The sequence below is a fragment of the Musa acuminata genome, chromosome BXJ1-2, assembly GCF_036884655.1.
Source record: "Musa acuminata AAA Group cultivar baxijiao chromosome BXJ1-2, Cavendish_Baxijiao_AAA, whole genome shotgun sequence".
NCBI lineage: Eukaryota > Viridiplantae > Streptophyta > Magnoliopsida > Zingiberales > Musaceae > Musa > Musa acuminata.
In genome coordinates this window covers 30,016,945-30,036,695 of record NC_088328.1, presented here as the reverse complement: position 1 = coordinate 30,036,695, position 19,751 = coordinate 30,016,945, and the positions used below count along the sequence as shown (strand labels likewise).

Here is a 19,751-nt window from a genome sequence, read left to right as displayed (position 1 = left end):
AGAGTGTTCTAGAAAAGTCTCTTCTTTTAAATTATTTTTTAAAAAATAAAATATATTTTTATTACATTAAATGATATATATATATCATGAATATGAGATATATTACTTTGAAACCATCTGGAAAACCAATACTGAAGTCACATATCCACAAAATGTTCAGAAGCTCTTTCATTCAACTGTTGAAATGCTAAAAAATCCATAGGTCTTTTCCTTTTCTTCAACATAATCATAGGATGGGATTGTGTTATTTCTATAAGCCTCTACTGAGTCAGAGATAGAATTACAAAAGATCTGAAGTCGGTTTTGTTGCCATGTCTGTCTGAGTATTACAAGAGACGAACACGATCAAGAGCTGAGTCGTCAGCCAAACAGATTATGTTACCAAATACCCAACTCGTACAAACTTAATAACCAAGAAAAAGAATGGAATAGTGATTCACCGTTCCCAAGAACGGACTTAGAAGAGTATCAATCAATCTGAGCAGTAGTAGTAGTAGTAGTAATTGCTACATGCCAGTCAGAAGACTTAGGAAGAAGAGCCTAAGAGCAGCAGGAGCTCTTCTGGTTGACAGGTTGTCCACGTATTTGCACTGTTGGTGGTCTGGAACTGTTCATGGCTGGTTGGCTGGCCATCCTGCATCATCGTATAGTCTCTTACTACTTAAGACAACCTACTCAAAAAAATATGGAATATCGTTTCCGAGACTCGACATATAGAGTTGTGATACCTGTCCTTGATGGAAGCAGTCATGGCCATGAATGCCTGCTCCACATTAGTAGCATTCTTAGCACTGGTTTCCATGAAAGGGATACCAATTTCATCAGCAAAAGCCTGTATGATAGGGGAAAAAAACATCAGCAATCCATGTATCTAACATTTGTCGGTCATCAGCAAAAGCTACGTGATAATAAATCACTTAGATACATTTAAAGGTACCTAATGTGTTGAGGGCTGCACTTTATGTTTACTGGTCAAACCATAATCTCACATTTCTTGGTCGGTCATACTTAATATCAGTCTATTATATAACATGAGATATTTCAGCAAACACACAAGTTCATATAAAGCCCAAACCTAGATTCTTTTTCATAGGCACGCTAGTGGCAACCATAGCTACTGAGAATGCCAGTGATCTTTGGTTCTAGAGTTCTGGAAACTGATGTCCGAGGACTTTACATGAGAAAGGCTAATGATAGTTCCAAATTACCTTGGCTGTCTCGTATGACACAACTTTGTTCGCGGTAAGATCGCACTTGTTCCCCACCAAAAGTTTATTCACGCTGTCGCTCGCATATCGATCAATCTCATTTAACCACTGCTTTACGTTGTTAAAACTCTCCTGATCTGTCACGTCATATACCACCTGCAACTCAAGGTGCAGATAATGAGCAGCTGCTTCAGTACACATGCAAATAACTAATAATTTATATTGATAATTAGATCAAGAAATGGGCTTTGAGTTGACAAAATGGAACAGCATAAATCTGGTTTGGATTCACAAAGTGAGGATTTCACACAATGATACAGTTGGTTTAAAGTCCAGAAAGCAATGACTAGGCTTACAATGATACCATGGGCACCACGGTAATAGCTGCTCGTGATTGTTCTGAAACGCTCTTGCCCGGCAGTATCCCACTGCAACCATAAGAAAAAATGTCTCAACAAGGAAAAACTTAGAAAATTGATACCTCAAAGCCTAATTACACTTAACATCTAGTTTATTGAGAGAGAACTGTCTCCAACGTTAACATTGGAAAATCTTGAATGACATGAAATCTGCTGCTAGAATTCTCAGATTATGACATGACTACAGAGAGTTGACATTATGAACCTCCATGAGAACATCGCATAAAGGAAAACATCTCCCCAGAAGTAACAGACCATTCAACAGCAAACATATATATGATGTTGTTTTAGTCATAGATACACAATCTAGAACATTAGAAAAATAATCTCATAGTCATAGATACACAATAAAAACATCATATTAATAAACTCACTATTTGAAGCTTAATGGTCTTCCCGTCTTGCTCAACAGTGCGAATTTTCTGGATAAGAAAAGAGATATCTTTGTAAGATGATTTAGTCGAAACATTACATTGTCTCGGTATAGAAGATAAAGCTCACTTACAAAGTCAACTCCAATAGTGCTAATGTAACTTTCCAGGTAAGAATCATCCTACAAAAGTAAATAAAAGAGGTCATGCCATAAATTCTGCAAATATGAAAGTCTTGTGCAGTCCAGATCTAGCACCTTTGCTTGTATTACACCTCAACACAAATATGCCAACTTTAATACTACAATGTTATAACATTTCCCGAAGGGCACCTCAAGTGTAGATGTTTGGTCCTAGTGTTTGATGCCAGAACAATATTTTAAATAAAAGCTTTTTTGTTTAGAAACTACTCAACGAAGATATACTAAGTTAGCAGCCAGTAATCATAAAATTAACAATGAAAAATAGTGGTGCTTCAATTTGTAAGCATATTATCAAGAAAAGAATATATGGAAAGATATACATCGACAAGGTTTTTATCCTACTTCAGATCAATCAGATCCGTATATCATTCAAGTTGGGAAGACTTGTTGCCATGAATCAAAACTCCACAGAACTCCCACATACAACTAAAGATTTCATGGTTAATAAATGACAGAATAAAACAGATACTAAATGAGGTTTGGATCCTATGTTACATATAAAGAGCCATCTTTTGGCCAACATCTTCATGGATATCACTTTGTAACCATGTTTTCAAATAAGAAGGCAACCACCTAATATCAATCACAGAAAAAGAGGTTAAAAAATCATGTAACTGAACTATGAGATCCAGATTTGTTAATATTTCTAAAATACAAAGACATTATCAAGAAAAAGACATTTTGCTCCTTACTGCAAATCTTAGGAGGAGGCATGATTTTCCAACACCCGAATCTCCAATGAGCAAAAGTTTGAATAAATAGTCACTGCAAAGAAACATCCCTTCAAGTTAGTTCCATACCAAAAATCACCAAGAATCCCAGACCAATTTACACATTATGACCTATATTAACTAAATCGCATACAATTCATCTGCAATTGAAATTCTATTTTGCAAATCAACTACTACAAGTACTGTCCAGAAGGGAGCAAATGACCAAACAATTGTCAAAATGTCAAGGAAAAAACTTCACCAGGCCACCATGTCAAGGAAAGCAATATCAAGGAATTGTCAATAAGACAAATGCCTCAGCTGTCAAGTTCTTCACAAGGAATACAATTACTGCGACAGAAAGGGAATGCCCATCGATTTATACATAAAATCTCAAGAAATTCTACTGGATTTGTCTTTGTAAAGCGAAAACAGAGCAACTCCCTCAACCACCTGTCGCACAAAAGGGGCACCAAACGATCATTTCCCATGGATGACCCAGATCCACTTTGCCACAACCATCAAATGGGTCCATTACTTGATTACGCTTATCAATATATAACTCGGGCACATGAAATCAACCAGCGCCAAGCATGGAGGAATAGACTATGATCTAGACCTATCAGAATCACCGGATCTCAAACCACACCACCAGATCCGACGAATACAGCCGGTCAACATCGCCGATCTAAAGCACGAATGCGAATTCGTGATCGACAACCATGCCGATAAAACCCGACCTACACAGCCGAGAGAGAATTTTCCGATCCATCAGAAACCCCGATACCTGACTCCGCACGAATCAAACTCACAGACCCTAAGCGCCAGTTCCGTGACCGAATGGAGGATAAGTTTGAGATTCAAACGAAAGCAATTCAATTACCGGCATCAATGCAAATACTAGCCTCAAGGTCGGGGTACTTACTACTCCGGATTCATGGCGAAGACTGGAGCCGGTGGCTGAGGTCGTCCGGGTGTGATTCACCGTGAGGCTTCGCGCGTGATCGGTGGAGGGTCTGAGATCGAAGATGACGGATCCCTGCCCCTCCCCTTTGGAATCGAGAGAGGAGAAGAAACGGGGGAAAGCCGAGCTGCGAGGCGTGAACACATAGGGGGCGTGATGAGGACAGCGCGAAGAAGGTGCGATGGACGGCTGAGATCGTCTTTGGTTCATCGTGTACCAATAAGCCGCGCCCACGTGGAGGAGCAGCCAGATCGGGCGCGTTACGATCCTGGATCTTAAATCTGTACCGTCCATCGATCCTCTTCCCTCGATCCAGTCGTCCATCTGCTATAATGAATCTCATCGTCCTACATGGCTCTCAATTTCACACGTGGCTCTTAACTTCACGTGTCAATATTTATTATCAGGCTTATTTTCTCACGTCACACCCGAAGTTACTTCGTTCTAAGGTCAAAACGGGACAAATTGTTTGATAAGATCAGCTTGTAGCTGGCTAATTAAAAATTAGTATATGTAGTTAGATACTTTAGTATCTCAATTTTTAATCTTAAAAAAAATTAGATTAAATTTTTTTATAATTACGAAAGTAAAACATCAAACTTTATTTATCTAAATGTTATTGGTTTTACTATAAAAATAATCGATAAAAAAAATATAATTTTAATATTCTAATTATGTTTTTGATGATGATGGATGACGGTACTAATGAAAGTCGTGAGTGACTATTATTGATGAGGAGAGATAGCAGCGACGAGATATGAGATAAAGAGAGAGGAGTAAAACGATAATACATATGTCAATGCTTTATATTTATGTCGTTACTTATACACTTTACATCTGCATCGATACCAATACAATTATCGAACGATGTCGACGTAGATACAAAGCTACGTAATGATTGCTTGACATCTGTATTGATGCTTATGCAATTACCAAGTGATGCTTTATATCTGTATTATCGTCTTCATCATCTGTCATCATAAAAAATATAACTGAAATATTTAAATTATTTATTATTTATTATTTTTCGTACTTGTCGATAAAATTGATGATAAATGAAATCAGATATTTTATTTTTATAATTATAAAAATTTTAATATAAATTTTGTTAATGTAAATAGGTCATGTAATTAACCCGATTATAACAATACGCTGTCAAAAATTGGCATTACATTCGATGGGCAAGCAGAAGTCTATCAAGTAGAACCTCTTCGATGCATTTACATGACTTTGAGTGGTTAGCCACTCGACTCTCTCTCTCTCTCTCTCTCTCTCTCTCTCTCTATTATTCTTTTCTTGCGGCTCGCGCGCGGCATCAATTCCTCGTCTACGGTGATCTTTTCTTTTGCCATCTGCACTACCAATGGAGACCACGCGCTGTCGTTAGAGAATCCCTCCTCCCTCAAGGTTGCTCAGGTCTTTACGGGTGTCGGCATCGGCGCTGGCCGACCCATATATGTAGGTAATTCCTCCCCTTCCATAACCCGCGTCTCCCACCGTCGCTGCACCTGTGTCGTTTTCGTGATGGATCTGAGAAGGTTCTTGGAAGCCAGGAACGGACAGCGTTCGATTCAATCTCGTAGGGTTTGATTTGTTGATCTTTTGTTGGCTGTGAACTTTCTTGGGAAAGTTTACGAACGTGTTGCGTGCATATGGATTGCATGATTTCCGAGTGTCAGATTGTTATGCAGCAGTGTGGGATTACCGGTTCTTAATTTTTACCGGTTGTTTCGTGGTTTTTTGTGAAATTCTACTTTGTTTCAGTGGAGGAAATGTTGTTCTTTGTATTGATATTGATAAGTTAGTTCAAGGATTTCATTAAGCTATATGTGTCTTTGCATGAATGTATGGTTGATGTAAGTAAGCATTTTCATTTCTCTCTATGGTATTGGTAATAAGTTTGAAAAAGCTAATCTACAGTGTTTTTTTTTTTTTTTCTGAAAATGAGAGAAATTCTCAAGTATGAACAATGTGGTATTGCATCTCTTCTTCTCTGTCTTTTACATATATTTTTCTTTTCAAAATTACTGCTACTATCAAAATTACAAGTCGTATAAACTATTGATTTGTTTTGCCTTGTATAATATTTATATAACATCTGAATTCCTCTTTTATTTTGGTGCTTATTCGTATTCGTCATTCTTTTAAGTGTCAAATTTCTGACTTCTTTTGATCCTCCGGCTGAAACCCCGTGGGATGTTAATTCGCAGATATGGTTAGCCTCATATATAGACAAATATGGAATGCAATACATGGACTTTTGACAGTTCAGTAGGGCTGCTTGTGTGGAATTAATTTTACAGAGTCTTATGCATGCATGGGGCAGATGCTGAATTCATATGTAAAAGTCCATTATATATGTTCCTTGGAAGAAATGGAATACTAAATTGACCAAGGAATTCTTGTTTTTGTACTTTTGGTGTTCATGACTAGTTGCCGTTTTGTCGATATTTATTGAAACAAACAGATAAACCTTTGTAATGCAGGTGTGATACCAGCAGTTCAGAAAGTCCTGACTGCTGCTAGAGGTGCAACTGATGCTTTTTCTGGAGTTGGGAGGCATGTCAACAGTTCTGTAAGAGCAGATTGTTATTGTAAACTGTTAAGATCTCTTGTATAAGGAACTCTATTCATTCTCGTTATCGTTTGTTTTCTCAATTAGCTAAAGAAGTTGGGCTTTAAGAACATTGAAGTTGGTTTCAGATGCGGGGTTGGTTTAGGCCACGGTTTTGGTGTAGGTATGGATTTCTGAGCAATCAATAGCTTATGAGTTGCTTTAAACCTTATTCTTCTCTTTCTTCTATGACACGATGCAGTTTTTATCAAAGTTGCATATATAATAATATGATTTTTTTTTCAGACCTTAACCATATGCTTTTATCTCCGTTCAGGGTTTGCTTGTTTTTAACATATTTATTGTATTTTTCTGCTCTACTGACATCCACTTGAGATTTGATTGATGAACTTTTTTTTTTCCACCTTCTTAACAGACAAGGCTATTTCGATTGATCTCAATGGATAAACTTTTTTTGTGTTGAAGTATTTAATGAATTTGTGACTTAGTAATTTTTTTCATCCTTTTATGACCAAAATAGCATACTGGCTATTTTTTTCTCTTAAATCTTAGCTATGGTAATTGTCATATGTTCTTATGACGTTTGTTGTAAGGTGGATTTTCCTTGGATTTCACAAGACGGTTGCATGTAATTTTTTGCTCTTCCCAGTTTAGAATGATGAGACAAAGTTCTTTAGAGTCAATGGTTCGAAGTGCAACCACTATATGTTGACACTTTGAACAGAAGAAAAACCAGCTACACTTCCTATATTCATCATGATCTTCTCCATCCCAGGTCCTGGTCAGAGCAGCACCAAGGTGCTAAGTGGAACTCCTGTTGAAAATGCACAACTCTCAAGTGAGAATGTCATGGATTTGAAATCTGGAAGTACTGGCAGTAGCTATGGATATTCGATGAATGATGAAAGACCTGCTGAAGAAGCTAGGCATAGTCCTAATGCATCAAAAGAGACACCATTAGAGAAGTCAGTTGCAAGTCGTACTGAAAAAGTTATCAACAGTTTCTTGCAGGATCCACTTTTCAAGGATACTGAGGTCAAACTTGTTGAAGTGGTATATGACATATTTTAAATACTGCATTCAACCTAAACTACTAAGTTTGTAGTTGATTTATTGTTGATAACTCTACTTGCTTACTTCTATTCTCTAAATATATTTGAAATAGTAGAAAAATGACTTAACGTATCACACATAATGTCATATTCTTGTTTGGTCCATCAATGAAGATCAAGAAGCAACTTTCTTTCTCTCTTTTTCACCTTCCATGCTTAGCTTGTCTTAAAATATTTCTAGCAGAATTACTCCAGCAAAAATTTTACAATTTATGCCTAGTGTTACATATCCATTTATCTCAACACAGAACAAGAAATAGTAAAAGACATTATATTGTTAATATCTGATAGTAAGAAAGATTATAATGCACATATATCATCTATATGTCTGTTGAATGCATCATGATAATCATCAAAATGAAACATTATCCAACAACTTAATGACAAATACCTCTTTAATTCTTATTGGCCATGGACTTCACTAATAAGAACTAGTTTTCTATTTGATAACTTGACCATCCATATTGGTTAACTAAAATGAAGATTGTGAAACAAATTCAAATGGGGGAGTCATTTAATTCTTTCATATATTAAATAGACAGATAAACTTTAAAAGGATTGACAAAATGTAGTATACTATCCCTCCCAAATACTTGGGTGAAAATCAGGAGTGACAGAACCTTTCTTTCTTGTCTGGTTTGTCCAATTATATTTAGATGCCAAGCGTGCTACACGTCATGACCTTGTTTCTTATATTTCTTTCTTCTAATGGTTAATCTCTCCAAATTTTCCTACTGCCCTTGAATTATTAGAATCTTTTTTTATGTTTTATTATTTTTTATCCAGAATTCTTATGAGTCTAATTTATTTTAGAAGTTTTATGACCTCTATGATACCATAAAGGAGAATAAGTTCAGACCAAATCAGTAAAGTGGATATGCCATTGCTTATATTGATGTTGGATATGGATTAGTTAGTTCCAATCAGATGCTTGGTTCTCTGTGTTCTCCAAGTACCACCTCATCGTGCTATCAATTAGAAATTGGTCAGAATTTACAGAGTTTCAGAATGTATCTAACATTTCCTCTGTCACATCCACTTGGCCATTTTCTGGTTGATAAGTTGAATTACCTGTGGAAATAAATAAGATGATGCTATCCTGTAGTTCTTTTTTTTTTATTTTTTCTGATTTGTGTTGTTTTACAGGCTGGAAACTTGCTCACAGAGAACGATATACTTCAAATGGTAAGTCATTCTTTTTACATAATATCAGTCGCCTCAGAACCTGATATATGCAGCTGGTTGTTTGACACTTCATGTAATCACAAGGACTTTGCTTTACCTTTCTTTTAATGTTTGTTTTGTTTATGTTTTACATTCGATTTCAACAGTCTAATGGATATAACTTAGGTGAACATGTCTAATAAGGTAGCATTATTAGATAGTGTTATTCATTCTAATCGACTCGAAAGGTTTAGCTTTTCAACATGAACTTTGTTGAAAGTATGCCTATAAGGTAGCATGCTTAGATGTGCTATTCATTCTAATTAAATTCAAACGTTTAGCTTTTCAACAAGAACCTTGTTGGAAGGATGCCTGATAAGCATAATTAGATGTGTAATTCATTCTAATCGAATTAAAAGGTTTAGTTTTTCGAGAAGAAGTTTGCTGAAAGTATGCCTGATAAGGTAGCATGATTAATGTAGTATTCATTCTAATCGAACTCAAAGGTTTAACTCTTCAAGGAGAACCTCGTTGAAAAGATACTTCTTTCCATTAATTTCACCAAGAAAAGCAAGTTTCTTTCAATACAAACATGTGGTTGTATTTGCAACTCAATCTGTGTATATTTATGTGATCAGCTGCTGAAGCATCAGCTAGCGATCGAAGAATTGATCGACGAGAATCTGAAGCTGCGACAAGTACTCGTAGAGGATTTTAAGGTTTCACCTTGCAGGCTTCAAACAAAGGATGTCAGTAGAACAGAAGTCTATTACCCGTGTTCTGACTGTTTCAAATGCCGTAGAAGAAGAAGAAAGGCAGCAAGATAGCATTTAAATCTTAATATGCACCCAATGCCCACTCCAGCATCATTATCTCACTGGGTTTGGTAGCTCATATCTCACATATCACTACCATCAGCTAGGAAGATACAAAGGAATTGCCCAGATTCTTTATGTTTTGAGCTTCTTATTTAACTTTTGAAGCTTTGATAAGAGTGTTTTCTTCTGTCATAAAATTGTTTCTTGCAACCATATTTCATTTTTTTTTTTTTCATTTAGGGTCATGAACAAATCAATTGGTCGAATTGGAAAAATCGGAAACTGGACTCTCTATCGGTCCAATTCACTTATTGAATCATTTTGAGCCCTTGAAATGATTGAAACATCTTTGCTTTTTATTTGTTCTCAATGATATTTAATTTTTTAAAAAGATATTTAAGTCTTTTTATTGTAAGAACAAAAGAACAAAATTTATTATATTCATTATTCTTTCATTGTCTCAATGTATTCGCTTCGTCTTTATCATCTTCTTTCACTATATTATTTAAAAATTATTTTTTAAATATTGTTGATATGATTTACATTTTTAACTTAATATATATGTATATATTTCACTTCTTTAAGAAAAAAAATTTAAATCTACAGCCTGATCAGTTAATCCATCGGTTGAATCAATGATTGGGTGACCCAAGGTTTACTCCGATCAATAGTCTTTTCCTTTGCCCTTTCTTCTCACCTTTGCATTGTTGTAATCGAGAGCAATCATAGTCAAGACAAATTTATGTAAGCATTGTGGCAAAGACCAATAAATTATGGTTGTAGTATATTGTAGCATGTAAGATTGAACTTTCTTATGGGAGAACTTTTTCTCACTAGTTTGGGATGTTGATGTGGTTCAGCTAATATATTTCTTATATTTGTTTGGTTGTATATGGTCTATGCTACTGAAAATTTCCTGTAACATGAAGTTATTTTTCCCAGCATTCTTGATTAGTCATTTATATATGTTCCCACAGATGGTATATGCATCCAGTTGCATTTATAACCTTCTCCTATTTTATGGCATCCTCAGTGACTAACATGTGAAAGGGGGAAGGTTGCCTCATATTTATACCTGCAAACTTTTGGAGATCTTAGAACTATTACTCGGGAGTCCTTTACAGTGGAGCCAAGCCAACTGAGAAAGGGAAGTGAAGCTTTCTTATGGTTCATGCAAGCTTTTCCTCAAACAGTAGTCGGCAGAGAGAGAGAGAGAGATTTGGGTTGCTCCAAAATGAAGCCTTATCCTCTCTGCATCAATTGTTTCCCCCATGCTGTAATTTCTTTTCCTTTTTGGTTGGTGTGGGATGCCATCCTCATCTCGCTGGTCCCACCACCCATCTTATTTGGATTCTCCTGTTGGAAATATTTTATAAAAAAATTAAAAATCCTTTAGGATTATTATATTAACCACCCTCGTTAAAACGAGATGTGCATTGCACTATACATTTTTTTTTTTATTTTTAGGGTATTTTTTAAGCTCTACAATTAGAGTTCTAAATAATCACCATTATTTTCAACAAAAAAATTTCCTCCTTTTTTTTTTATTTTTTTTCTGATTATGTTCTTAATTTGTTTTAATTATTTGATCTGTTAAAAGAGATTAAGTCGACCAGGTTTCATCTTACCACAAAGTCTTTTACTTCTTTCTTAAGCTTTATACTTTTAATTTGCTATTTTAATTTTATATTATCCCGACATTTCATATTCTTCATCCTCAAATTACTCTATTTCATTACAAATACAATTAACCGGTAGCATCGGATCCTCCGAAACCAATAATTAAATGCCCTCCAAAGCATGTGTGTTCTCGCCAACTTATGTCGGAAATTAATTACTCATTTGACTTAGTGATCGACGCCACGTGGGCTCGGATCTCGATCCGAGTCGTCCTGATCCGATACCTGAGAGTTTGTCTTAATTACCCACCCCATTAAACTACTGACCGGAAATATCAAGGTGGACATTTTGAGTCAGATGAGTCTGACGTAATAATCTTAGTAAAGCAAGTATAAAAATACAGCAGAAAAGCCTATAAAAATCAAATGAACGTCCATGATATACTTGATGGAATGATCATCAGCGGTTCTGATATATATTATTTTTTGAGGCTCACTTTATAACGGAGGTCCCGACGCTTCTCTTTTACGTGGCGCGTGTTGCCACGACACTTTCGAGAGAAGTGGTCGCACAGAATGACACCTAAAGACGGAACAAACTGAGGTCGATGTGCGGCCCATCGGGCCCCCCGATGAATCAGGTGGAACTGATAGAAGTCGCACGGCGGGACCCGCCACGTCCCCATTTAGCCGACACAAAATTGACTCGGAATCAAAGTAGTGTGTGTGTGTGGTGGCATCCGATTCGGCACTCATTTACTTTGGAGGCAACAGAAGAAGCCAACGGAGAAATAAAATCCTAAAGTATACTGTACTTTGACTTCGCAAATGTCAGACTCCCATTTCCAATTCCGCACGTTAATACATTCTTAATGGTTTATTTTCGCACGCCGCTTGGAATTAAATAGGGGATTCGCCAACTCGAGCTGCGTGCGAGCGGGGGAGTCAGAGAAGGCGAGCGAGGGAGCGACGGCGGAAGGGAGAGCGAGGCAAAGAAGGCTGCACCTGCGAGAGAGCGAGAGGCCGCAAGGGTTGAAGGGGAAGAGAGCTCCGACGCTTTCCACTCTTCTCTCCTCTCCTGTTCTCGCCGGCGATCTCACAGGCGCTACGCCTCTTCTCTTCCTTTTGATTTCTCCTCGCCGGATGCGGTGTCCTTGCCGCGCTGGGGAATTTGAATCGCCGTCTTTAGAGCGGGTTTGTGCCCCTTTTTTGTTTCTTCCCACCTGCGCTTCCTTTTAATCGTGTTCGGCGTACTTGTGCTGGAGGAACCCTAGTTTTATGTTGCCGTGTGGTTCTCGAAAGAGCTTACGGGGAGAATTGAGGGTTGGGTGGAGGTTCGGGTTGAGATGAGGCGTTGTTTGGCGGGTTAGGGGAAGTGGCCGAGAGGGGAGATGGATGAGAATGGCGGGTCCTTTGTGGAGGTCAGAAGAATATCTCAGGGGCCGGATCGAGGAAGCGTCTACCATTCGACACCGGGTATGTGGCAAACCGCTTCTCTTACCTCCCTCTCTTTCTCTGTTTGGGAAAATATTGAAGTTGATGGTCATGGGTTAGCCTGCCACCGGTGGGCGGACGCACTCAGCAAATAGTTTCTGAAGCATCTTTGTTTATGCTTGGACTTCTGAATACCGATGTATTTCTGAGTCTTTGATTGCAAGTTTAGGTTGCCCAATTTTCTCTGCTCATCTTTCGGAATTTGATCATCTTTTGGTATTGTTTATTCTTTTATATTGCCGGTAAAGTCTTGCATTGGCATAATCTTTGGGTAACTGATTTTCCATGATCGATATGGATTTCATGAGAAGCTTCTTCCACGGCACATAGTTGTTCTGAATGCTTGTTTTTGTTATGCAGTTTTGCAGAAGATCGAGCAAAGGTAGAGACATTAATTTTGTTGAGTGATTTGAAAATTGATTAAAAAAAAGCATGAAAAGATGGAAGAAGCACCCGCAGTAGATGAAGATTTAATAGAGGAGCGAGATAATGAACTTTGCTGAGTGCTTTAAATAGAAAAGAAGAGGAGAAAGTGTTGGGAACTTGCTGGGCTAGCTTCCCTAGTGATGGTATGAGGTCACCTCAGAAGTGATAGAACCCATATCATGAGAATTTCATGTAAAAAAGAAAAGCATGGATCTAAATGGTATTAATTAATTGGTGAGTGACGTGAGTCAAATCCTATGATCAAGCACCAAATGGTGTTATTTTTTAGCCAATACAAAACAGAGGATTGGAGAATGGCTATTACAAATATGATGATATCCAGGTGAGATCAGTGAGTTTTTGCAAGCTCCTATGAAGAATTTTAATATTGGTCGATCTATTGCCAATTGTTGCATTATGTCATAAAATGCAAATATGCACTTGGCTACTGAGAAACCAACATCCTGCCACAAAAAATGATAAGTTTAGAAGCAAAAAGTCCAAGAGCAAGATGTTCTTTAACTTCTTTACATTAATTTTCAAAATCTAGGATCAGAGTCTTTATTTAAATCATATAATCAAACTTAGCTAGAGGGTGGGCCTTGGTACAACGGTAAGTTGTTCCTTTGTGATCTAGGGTTCGAGCCACGAAAATAATCTCTCTATATTTAGAGGGAAGGCCCTCCCTAGATCCTGCATTTGTGGAAGCCTCATGCACTGGGTGATATAACCTTTTTAATCAAACTTAACTGAGTTCTGTTATGGCTTTTCTTTTGGTGGGGGGGGGGGGGGTTGGGACACACATTGTATGGACGGGAAAGATAATGACAGCTGAATTCTGGAATTAAATATGGAGAGTTAGCCATATGAATAGGGTCTCAGATGTGCAATATGACCTTACTAGAAGAAGATCACTATCATGATTATTGCTCGAGCTGATAGTTATTCAGATCATCATGCTTCTCTTCGACAATGAATATGAGACTTGGTCATGCCTTCACAGGGATTTACATAAACTCTCATCTTCCTAATTCACCAAAGTTCCTTAAAGTTGAAATTTGTTGGAGCCATGCAAATTGTTTCTATTCCCTAAATTTGCACTTCATTGCTTCTTGTAATCCTTATATTACAAATTGTAAAGAAAATTAAAAGTTTTTTTTTTCACTTAAAATGATAGTAGGTGCTGTTAAATTTTATAGTTAGTGCTGAGATGTTATGTAGGGTGAGCTAAGGCACTCTATAATTATATCAATAAATATGTATATATGTTTCTTATACCTTTGCATTCATTAGCTTTTGTTATTTATAGAGGTTGTCACAGGATCAACAGCTTGGATTGGAAAAGGTTTTTCATGTGTTTGTGCCCAAGGAAGAGAAAGTGATGCTCGTGTATCTTTTGACCTAACACCTTCTCAGGTAACCTCCTACTAACATTGATTATTTGCACATTAAGTTGTATGATATAAAAACATTCAATACAATACATTTTCTCCTTCAGTCAACTCTCTCTCTCTCTCTCTCTCTCTCTCTCTCTCTCTCTCTTTCTCTTCTCTCAATGAGGTAGATGTTGATTTTGTAAGAGCTACATTGCTTTGTCAATATCATATATGGAGAACCATGGATTTCGTTTTTGGCTTTCAAAAGTTGAAAAGCTGAATAAAAGTTGATGATTTAACATTCTTGCAGGAGGAATGCTTGCATAGGTTACAATACCGACTTGATGTTTCTTATGATAATTCGAAGAAAGAGCACCAGGTAGTAAGCCTAAAACATGATTGTAACATATATATTTTATTTCTAAATATCTACATTTGGTTTTTCTAGTTATCTAATTGATTCTTTTTTGTTGTCTGTTCTGTTGAACTTTTTCTGTCTGTAATGTGTATCAACATCAATATCTTCTTTTGTGACATGTGATTATGTTGGTTACTTGATCTCTATATTTAAAGTGAAAAAGGGGTCAATATGTTAGTTGTGATCATGTCGTCTCTTGTACTTGGGATACTTTAAGCAGGCTTTTAAGAGTGTAATATTTACATCTATCTTGTTGGTTGAGCCCATATGTGCGTATATTCAACAGCATTTCTTCTTGGTTTGTCTGATCATTAAACTTTTGTTAGGAAGCCTTGAGGGGCCTCTGGTATGCTGCTTATCCTGGAATCGAACTCCGTGATTTAATCTCTGAACAATGGAAGGAAATGGGATGGCAAGGAAAAGATCCTTCAACAGATTTTAGGTGCTAATACTTTGCTTACCTTTTTCATAATAATATTTGCTAATTACTTTCACCTTTGGTTTAATTATAAGATCTGGAAACTATCTTTGCTCTTGTGTTGCAGGGGTGGTGGTTTCATATCATTAGAAAACCTATTATTCTTTGCCAGGAATTATCCTGTAAGTCAATTTTCTATTTTTCTGCTATCTACTAGTAAAGTTTAAGTGCAGAACAATTTTAATATGTCCTTGGTCTAAGACAAAAAAAAAGGATTTTGATTTTGCTGTGACTACTATTTTTCAACTGTAACAAGATGTTAAATGATATTGATGCTGCAGACTGGGATGTCCTATCACCATCACAGTTTGCATCATTCAGCTGGTCTTCTTGTTAGTAACCTGGTTGTCATTGTCTCCTTTAGCTGTAATCTGAAGTCCTACAGAATTTTCCATGCAGAAATCCTTCCAGGATCTCCTCAGGAAGCAGGATGGTGACCGAGCTCTATGGGAATACCCCTTTGCAGTAGCTGGTGTAAATATAACATTCATGCTCATACAAATGCTTGATCTTCAAGCTGGTTTGTACTTTACTCAATTATTTTATTGGTTTTGTTAGCAAACTCTTTTGACTTGATTGGTATTGATGGCTTACCTAAGCAATCGATTAAACTATAGATATCTCAACTGTCTCCAACATATTTTAAAACTCCATTAACACCACTAACAGACTACTTTGATAATTGCAGCCAAACCAAGGTCAATCATTGGAGCTATATTTCTGAAGCTACTCTCAGGTAAGTTTAAAAACTTTTTATTTTTATGAGTTCATTGTCGAGAAATTAATTTAGCAATGGTAGTGGTTATAGCATGCTTCATATCTTTGTTTTCCAAGAATTGGTTATTGTGTTTTAATGTAAGGATTGAAATTTCATACCTTATCGGTATACCGAGTTTGTTCGGTATGGTACGGTACGGTGTACCGAGCGGTATGCTTAGAAAAATATAAAAATCAATTTTGGTATCGAGCGGTACTAAATATATAAAAATAAATATATATAATTAATATAAAAATATAAAAATATATATTTTTTTATATAAAAAAGATATATAATATATATCTTTTTATATAAAAAAGATATATAATATATATCTTTTTATATAAAAAAGATATAAAAATCAATATATAAAGATATAAAAAGATATAAAGAGGATACAGGGCGTGTTGAGCGGTAGCCTTGTGCTTCTTCTCCTTGTCTCGTCTGTGGCCTTCAACGTCAAGGAGGTGGGGAGAAGAAAGACGACATCGGAAGGTTCTCCGTGCGGTGGCAATAGATGAAGGAGATCGTTCGAAGATAAAGAAGGTCGGGGTCTTCGCCGCCTTCCTTGCTGTTGCCTCTTTCACTACTCTCACTACCGACTTCGCTGATCTCCGCGCCTCTAGCTCCTCCTCCAAAGAGATACGACTCTCCTCGTTGTTACCTCTTAGATCGGGATCGTCAAGGGAGGGTGGCACTGAATCGGTATCGAGAAAGGGTATGGAAGACAAATTCGCACCGAGGTTCGACGGGTTTAGGTTCATCGAGATGCTGGCGACGGCACATCGGTGATTCCGCGATCCTCTTTCTCAATGCTTCTCCCTCTTCTTCGATGCTTGTCCCTCTTCTTCGAACGACCTCTTCTTCCTCTCCTCGTCTCGTCGTAGCCAGGCTGATACTACCTGATAGCGGGTGGTCCGCGTGCAGGTTTGCTGGCGGATTGGTATTTACTGCCTGTATCGGACGGTACGGAACGGTATTAAAACCCCTGTTTTAATGACTCTCAATATTTTGTTGAATCACTTTATGTGATGAATTGTTAACCATGTAACTTTGACCTATAGACAATCTTGTCTCTAGATGAAGTTGTAGTCCTGCTTATTTCTTCATTTAAATTTGAATGGTCTCTAGTAGTCTCCTGGCAATAGAAAACCTTCATAGTCAACATTTGATTAGGTTTTCTAAGGAGAGGTCTCAAGAACATGAATTGATAATTCATAGGTAAAATGTTTAGAATTCTTCTTATATCTTTCAATTTTGGGCCTTTTGACTTACTACTTGTAGGAAGATTATTTGTCTGATATCTGTAGAGGTTCTTGCAAAAAAGCAGTTGATTGATTGGCTTTACGTGAAATATTTATTTGTGGCTTAGGTTTCTATGTTCTGTGGCAAATCATTATTAGGGAACACCACCAACACGCTCTTGTAGCTTAGGACAAGTGTTGGCACCATAGGAAGGTTGCTCCTTTGCAACCTTTGTAATCAGGGTCTTTCTTTATGTGTTGGTAAGGCTGTATTTATTGATTCTGATCTCCCTAACCAGATATTGGTTGGAGCCTTGTGCAATGGGGCTTCCTTTTCTTTAGCACTATGACTTTTCAGGTTGTCCTCAAATCAGAACTTTTTACTTAATTCCCACTAGACAACCCTGCCTTTTTTGGGTTAAATTAATAACACGAGTGATCCAGCTGGTGGATGAGTAGTTGCAAAGTTATCCTATGGCTGGTTCAAAGACAAAAGCCAAAACATTGATAAAAATCCTCTTTATCTTCAAGGTCTTTGCATTAGATGTTTGCCTGTACATTGATGAAGATGTTGGGTTGTGAATATTTGGATTCAAGAAGCGGGACTTAACCTTGAATGTTTGTCCTACTTGAATTCTGCGAGCTTTACACTTTTTTCCCACCAAAAAAGGAACTCTTTTTTACTTTTTTTTATCTGTTGCTTTCATGTTCTCTATCCTAATTTCTTTGTGAAACTTCAGGCAATTAAAAATTATATATTTTGATTTGTTTCTTCGGCTGGCATCTTCATTCTCCTTTTTATTTCCTGTCCATCAAGTGTCTTAAGTCAAACTAACTTACTAACGCAAGCGTTACGCTTAAGAGGAGTGCTTTTATTTTGTTTCAGAGAATGACCGGGCGTTTGACGTATTGTACTGCATAACTTTCAAGTTGATGGATCAACAATGGCTTGCTATGCGTGCCTCGTACATGGACTTCAACGTATGTTATGTGCTGCTTTAAATGATATTTACCCATTTTGCCTTGTGATACTTTTGTTATTAACTCGTGCTGGTCCATCCAGACGGTCATGAAATCAACACGCCATCAGCTGGAGCAAGAGCTAGTGCTAGAAGATGTCAGTCGAATCGAGGATTTGCCTTCTTATAGTCTTCTTCGTCGTTAACAACCTCAACCTCTTATTCTATATTTTGAGTCTGATGGCCAAGAAACTTGGATGCAGTTGTTTTCTTTGTGTGCTTTGACGTTCTCTTCTTTTGGGTTTTTCCAAGTGCATTATAATTGTTCGTAGCTCGAGATCAAAAGCAAGCTCTTTTCCTATCTTTTCTGTTACTGGTAATAGTTTCTCCGTTGGTGAGGATTTGTTGTGGCTTCGACCATGGAACCAAGAGAATGAGGGGAGGGCTGGTGTTACACCTCAAGGAAAAGGGTGAAGTTATAGCTCCCTTAAGAGGTAAGTTTTGGACAAATATATATGTATAATTAAAAGAGGGGGGGATGCGTGTAAGGTTTGCTGAAGCCCATAAAGTCTGCTACGTTTGTCGCACGTCTCTCCTTTGTTTACCCTTTGTGTTATGAATTTAGTTTTTCTTTTGGGATAAATAATTCGCACCACCGTTCTCCCAAAGAAATCAGATTATACTGTTATAGTTCGAGGATCACATATACAATTCCCTGAAGTGAGAGGATGAAGCTTTACCTAGTTTCAGGGAAGATGTTCTTAGATCCATCGGTGGTCTTTAATCCAATCTCATATCTGTGCCAATCATAGCCAGCTAATTTTTTGCACTACAAACAACAACCTAAGAAATGTCAGATATCAGCAATTTCAATGATTTGCATTTACTTGTAATCCTACGACTTAAACACAAAATTTGATGGTCACTTCCAATGGTAGAATCTCATATATATATATATATATATATATATATATATATATATATATATATATATATACACACACGTGGCCCAATCAAATACATGGAGGGCCAACGTGATTGATTTATTGGGAAAACATTTGAAATAAAAGTGTGGACACATTTAAAATGTGCATTTGGGTTCGCACATTTCAAATATCAATTAATTTTTAATATTTTTTTCTAAATCATATTTGAACCGGATATTACATTGAAAATATTCAAATGTTGATGTCATCTAAAGGTAGCATTAGCATTTAAACATTCGTGGGATGTTAATATAATTTTTAAATTCTAAAAGTATCACATGACTTCATCTAAAATTTTAAAATTATTAAAATGATTTAGTGATAAAATAATATGATTTATATTTTCTATAAGGTAAAATTTTTATTTATTTTTAAAAATTAGTTTTATTTATGTGTATAAAGATATTTTAATTTATTATATATTTTGGCCACACAAAATTTTTATAAGAT

The 19,751-nt window shown here is 36.7% G+C and overlaps 3 protein-coding genes across 5 annotated transcripts; 2 read left to right on the top strand and 1 right to left on the bottom strand.

Moving 5' to 3' along the window:
* Nucleotides 1-277: 277 nt before the first annotated feature.
* On the bottom strand, nt 278-4,009 carry LOC135608857 (GTP-binding protein YPTM2). The gene is made up of 8 exons (XM_065101911.1): nt 3,837-4,009; nt 2,894-2,966; nt 2,133-2,180; nt 2,002-2,049; nt 1,565-1,636; nt 1,209-1,364; nt 729-832; nt 278-634 (listed from the first exon to the last, which is right to left on the bottom strand). Exons 1-8 carry the CDS (start codon nt 3,848-3,850, stop codon nt 541-543), a joined length of 609 nt encoding a protein of 202 aa, XP_064957983.1. The 5' UTR covers nt 3,851-4,009; the 3' UTR covers nt 278-540.
* A 1,148-nt stretch (nt 4,010-5,157) lies between these two features.
* LOC135608839 (uncharacterized) lies at nt 5,158-9,901 on the top strand. The gene is made up of 6 exons (XM_065101887.1): nt 5,158-5,337; nt 6,362-6,450; nt 6,538-6,613; nt 7,226-7,503; nt 8,709-8,747; nt 9,365-9,901. The coding sequence occupies exons 4-6, from the start codon at nt 7,300-7,302 to the stop codon at nt 9,551-9,553; spliced, it is 432 nt and encodes a 143-aa protein (XP_064957959.1). The 5' UTR covers nt 5,158-5,337; nt 6,362-6,450; nt 6,538-6,613; nt 7,226-7,299; the 3' UTR covers nt 9,554-9,901.
* A 2,085-nt stretch (nt 9,902-11,986) lies between these two features.
* On the top strand, nt 11,987-18,676 carry LOC103975060 (uncharacterized). Of its 3 annotated transcripts, none has more exons than XM_009389975.3 (9): nt 11,987-12,639; nt 14,393-14,499; nt 14,770-14,838; nt 15,204-15,319; nt 15,423-15,477; nt 15,755-15,875; nt 16,044-16,091; nt 18,243-18,337; nt 18,420-18,676. In XM_009389975.3, the coding sequence occupies exons 1-9, from the start codon at nt 12,555-12,557 to the stop codon at nt 18,519-18,521; spliced, it is 798 nt and encodes a 265-aa protein (XP_009388250.2). In that variant the 5' UTR covers nt 11,987-12,554; the 3' UTR covers nt 18,522-18,676. The 3 variants fall into 3 exon arrangements, with proteins under 3 accessions (XP_009388250.2, XP_009388256.2, XP_064957950.1); XM_009389981.3 differs by having other exon boundaries at nt 12,020-12,639; nt 14,405-14,499; XM_065101878.1 differs by having other exon boundaries at nt 12,406-12,639; nt 14,414-14,499.
* The last annotated feature ends 1,075 nt before the right edge of the window (nt 18,677-19,751 follow it).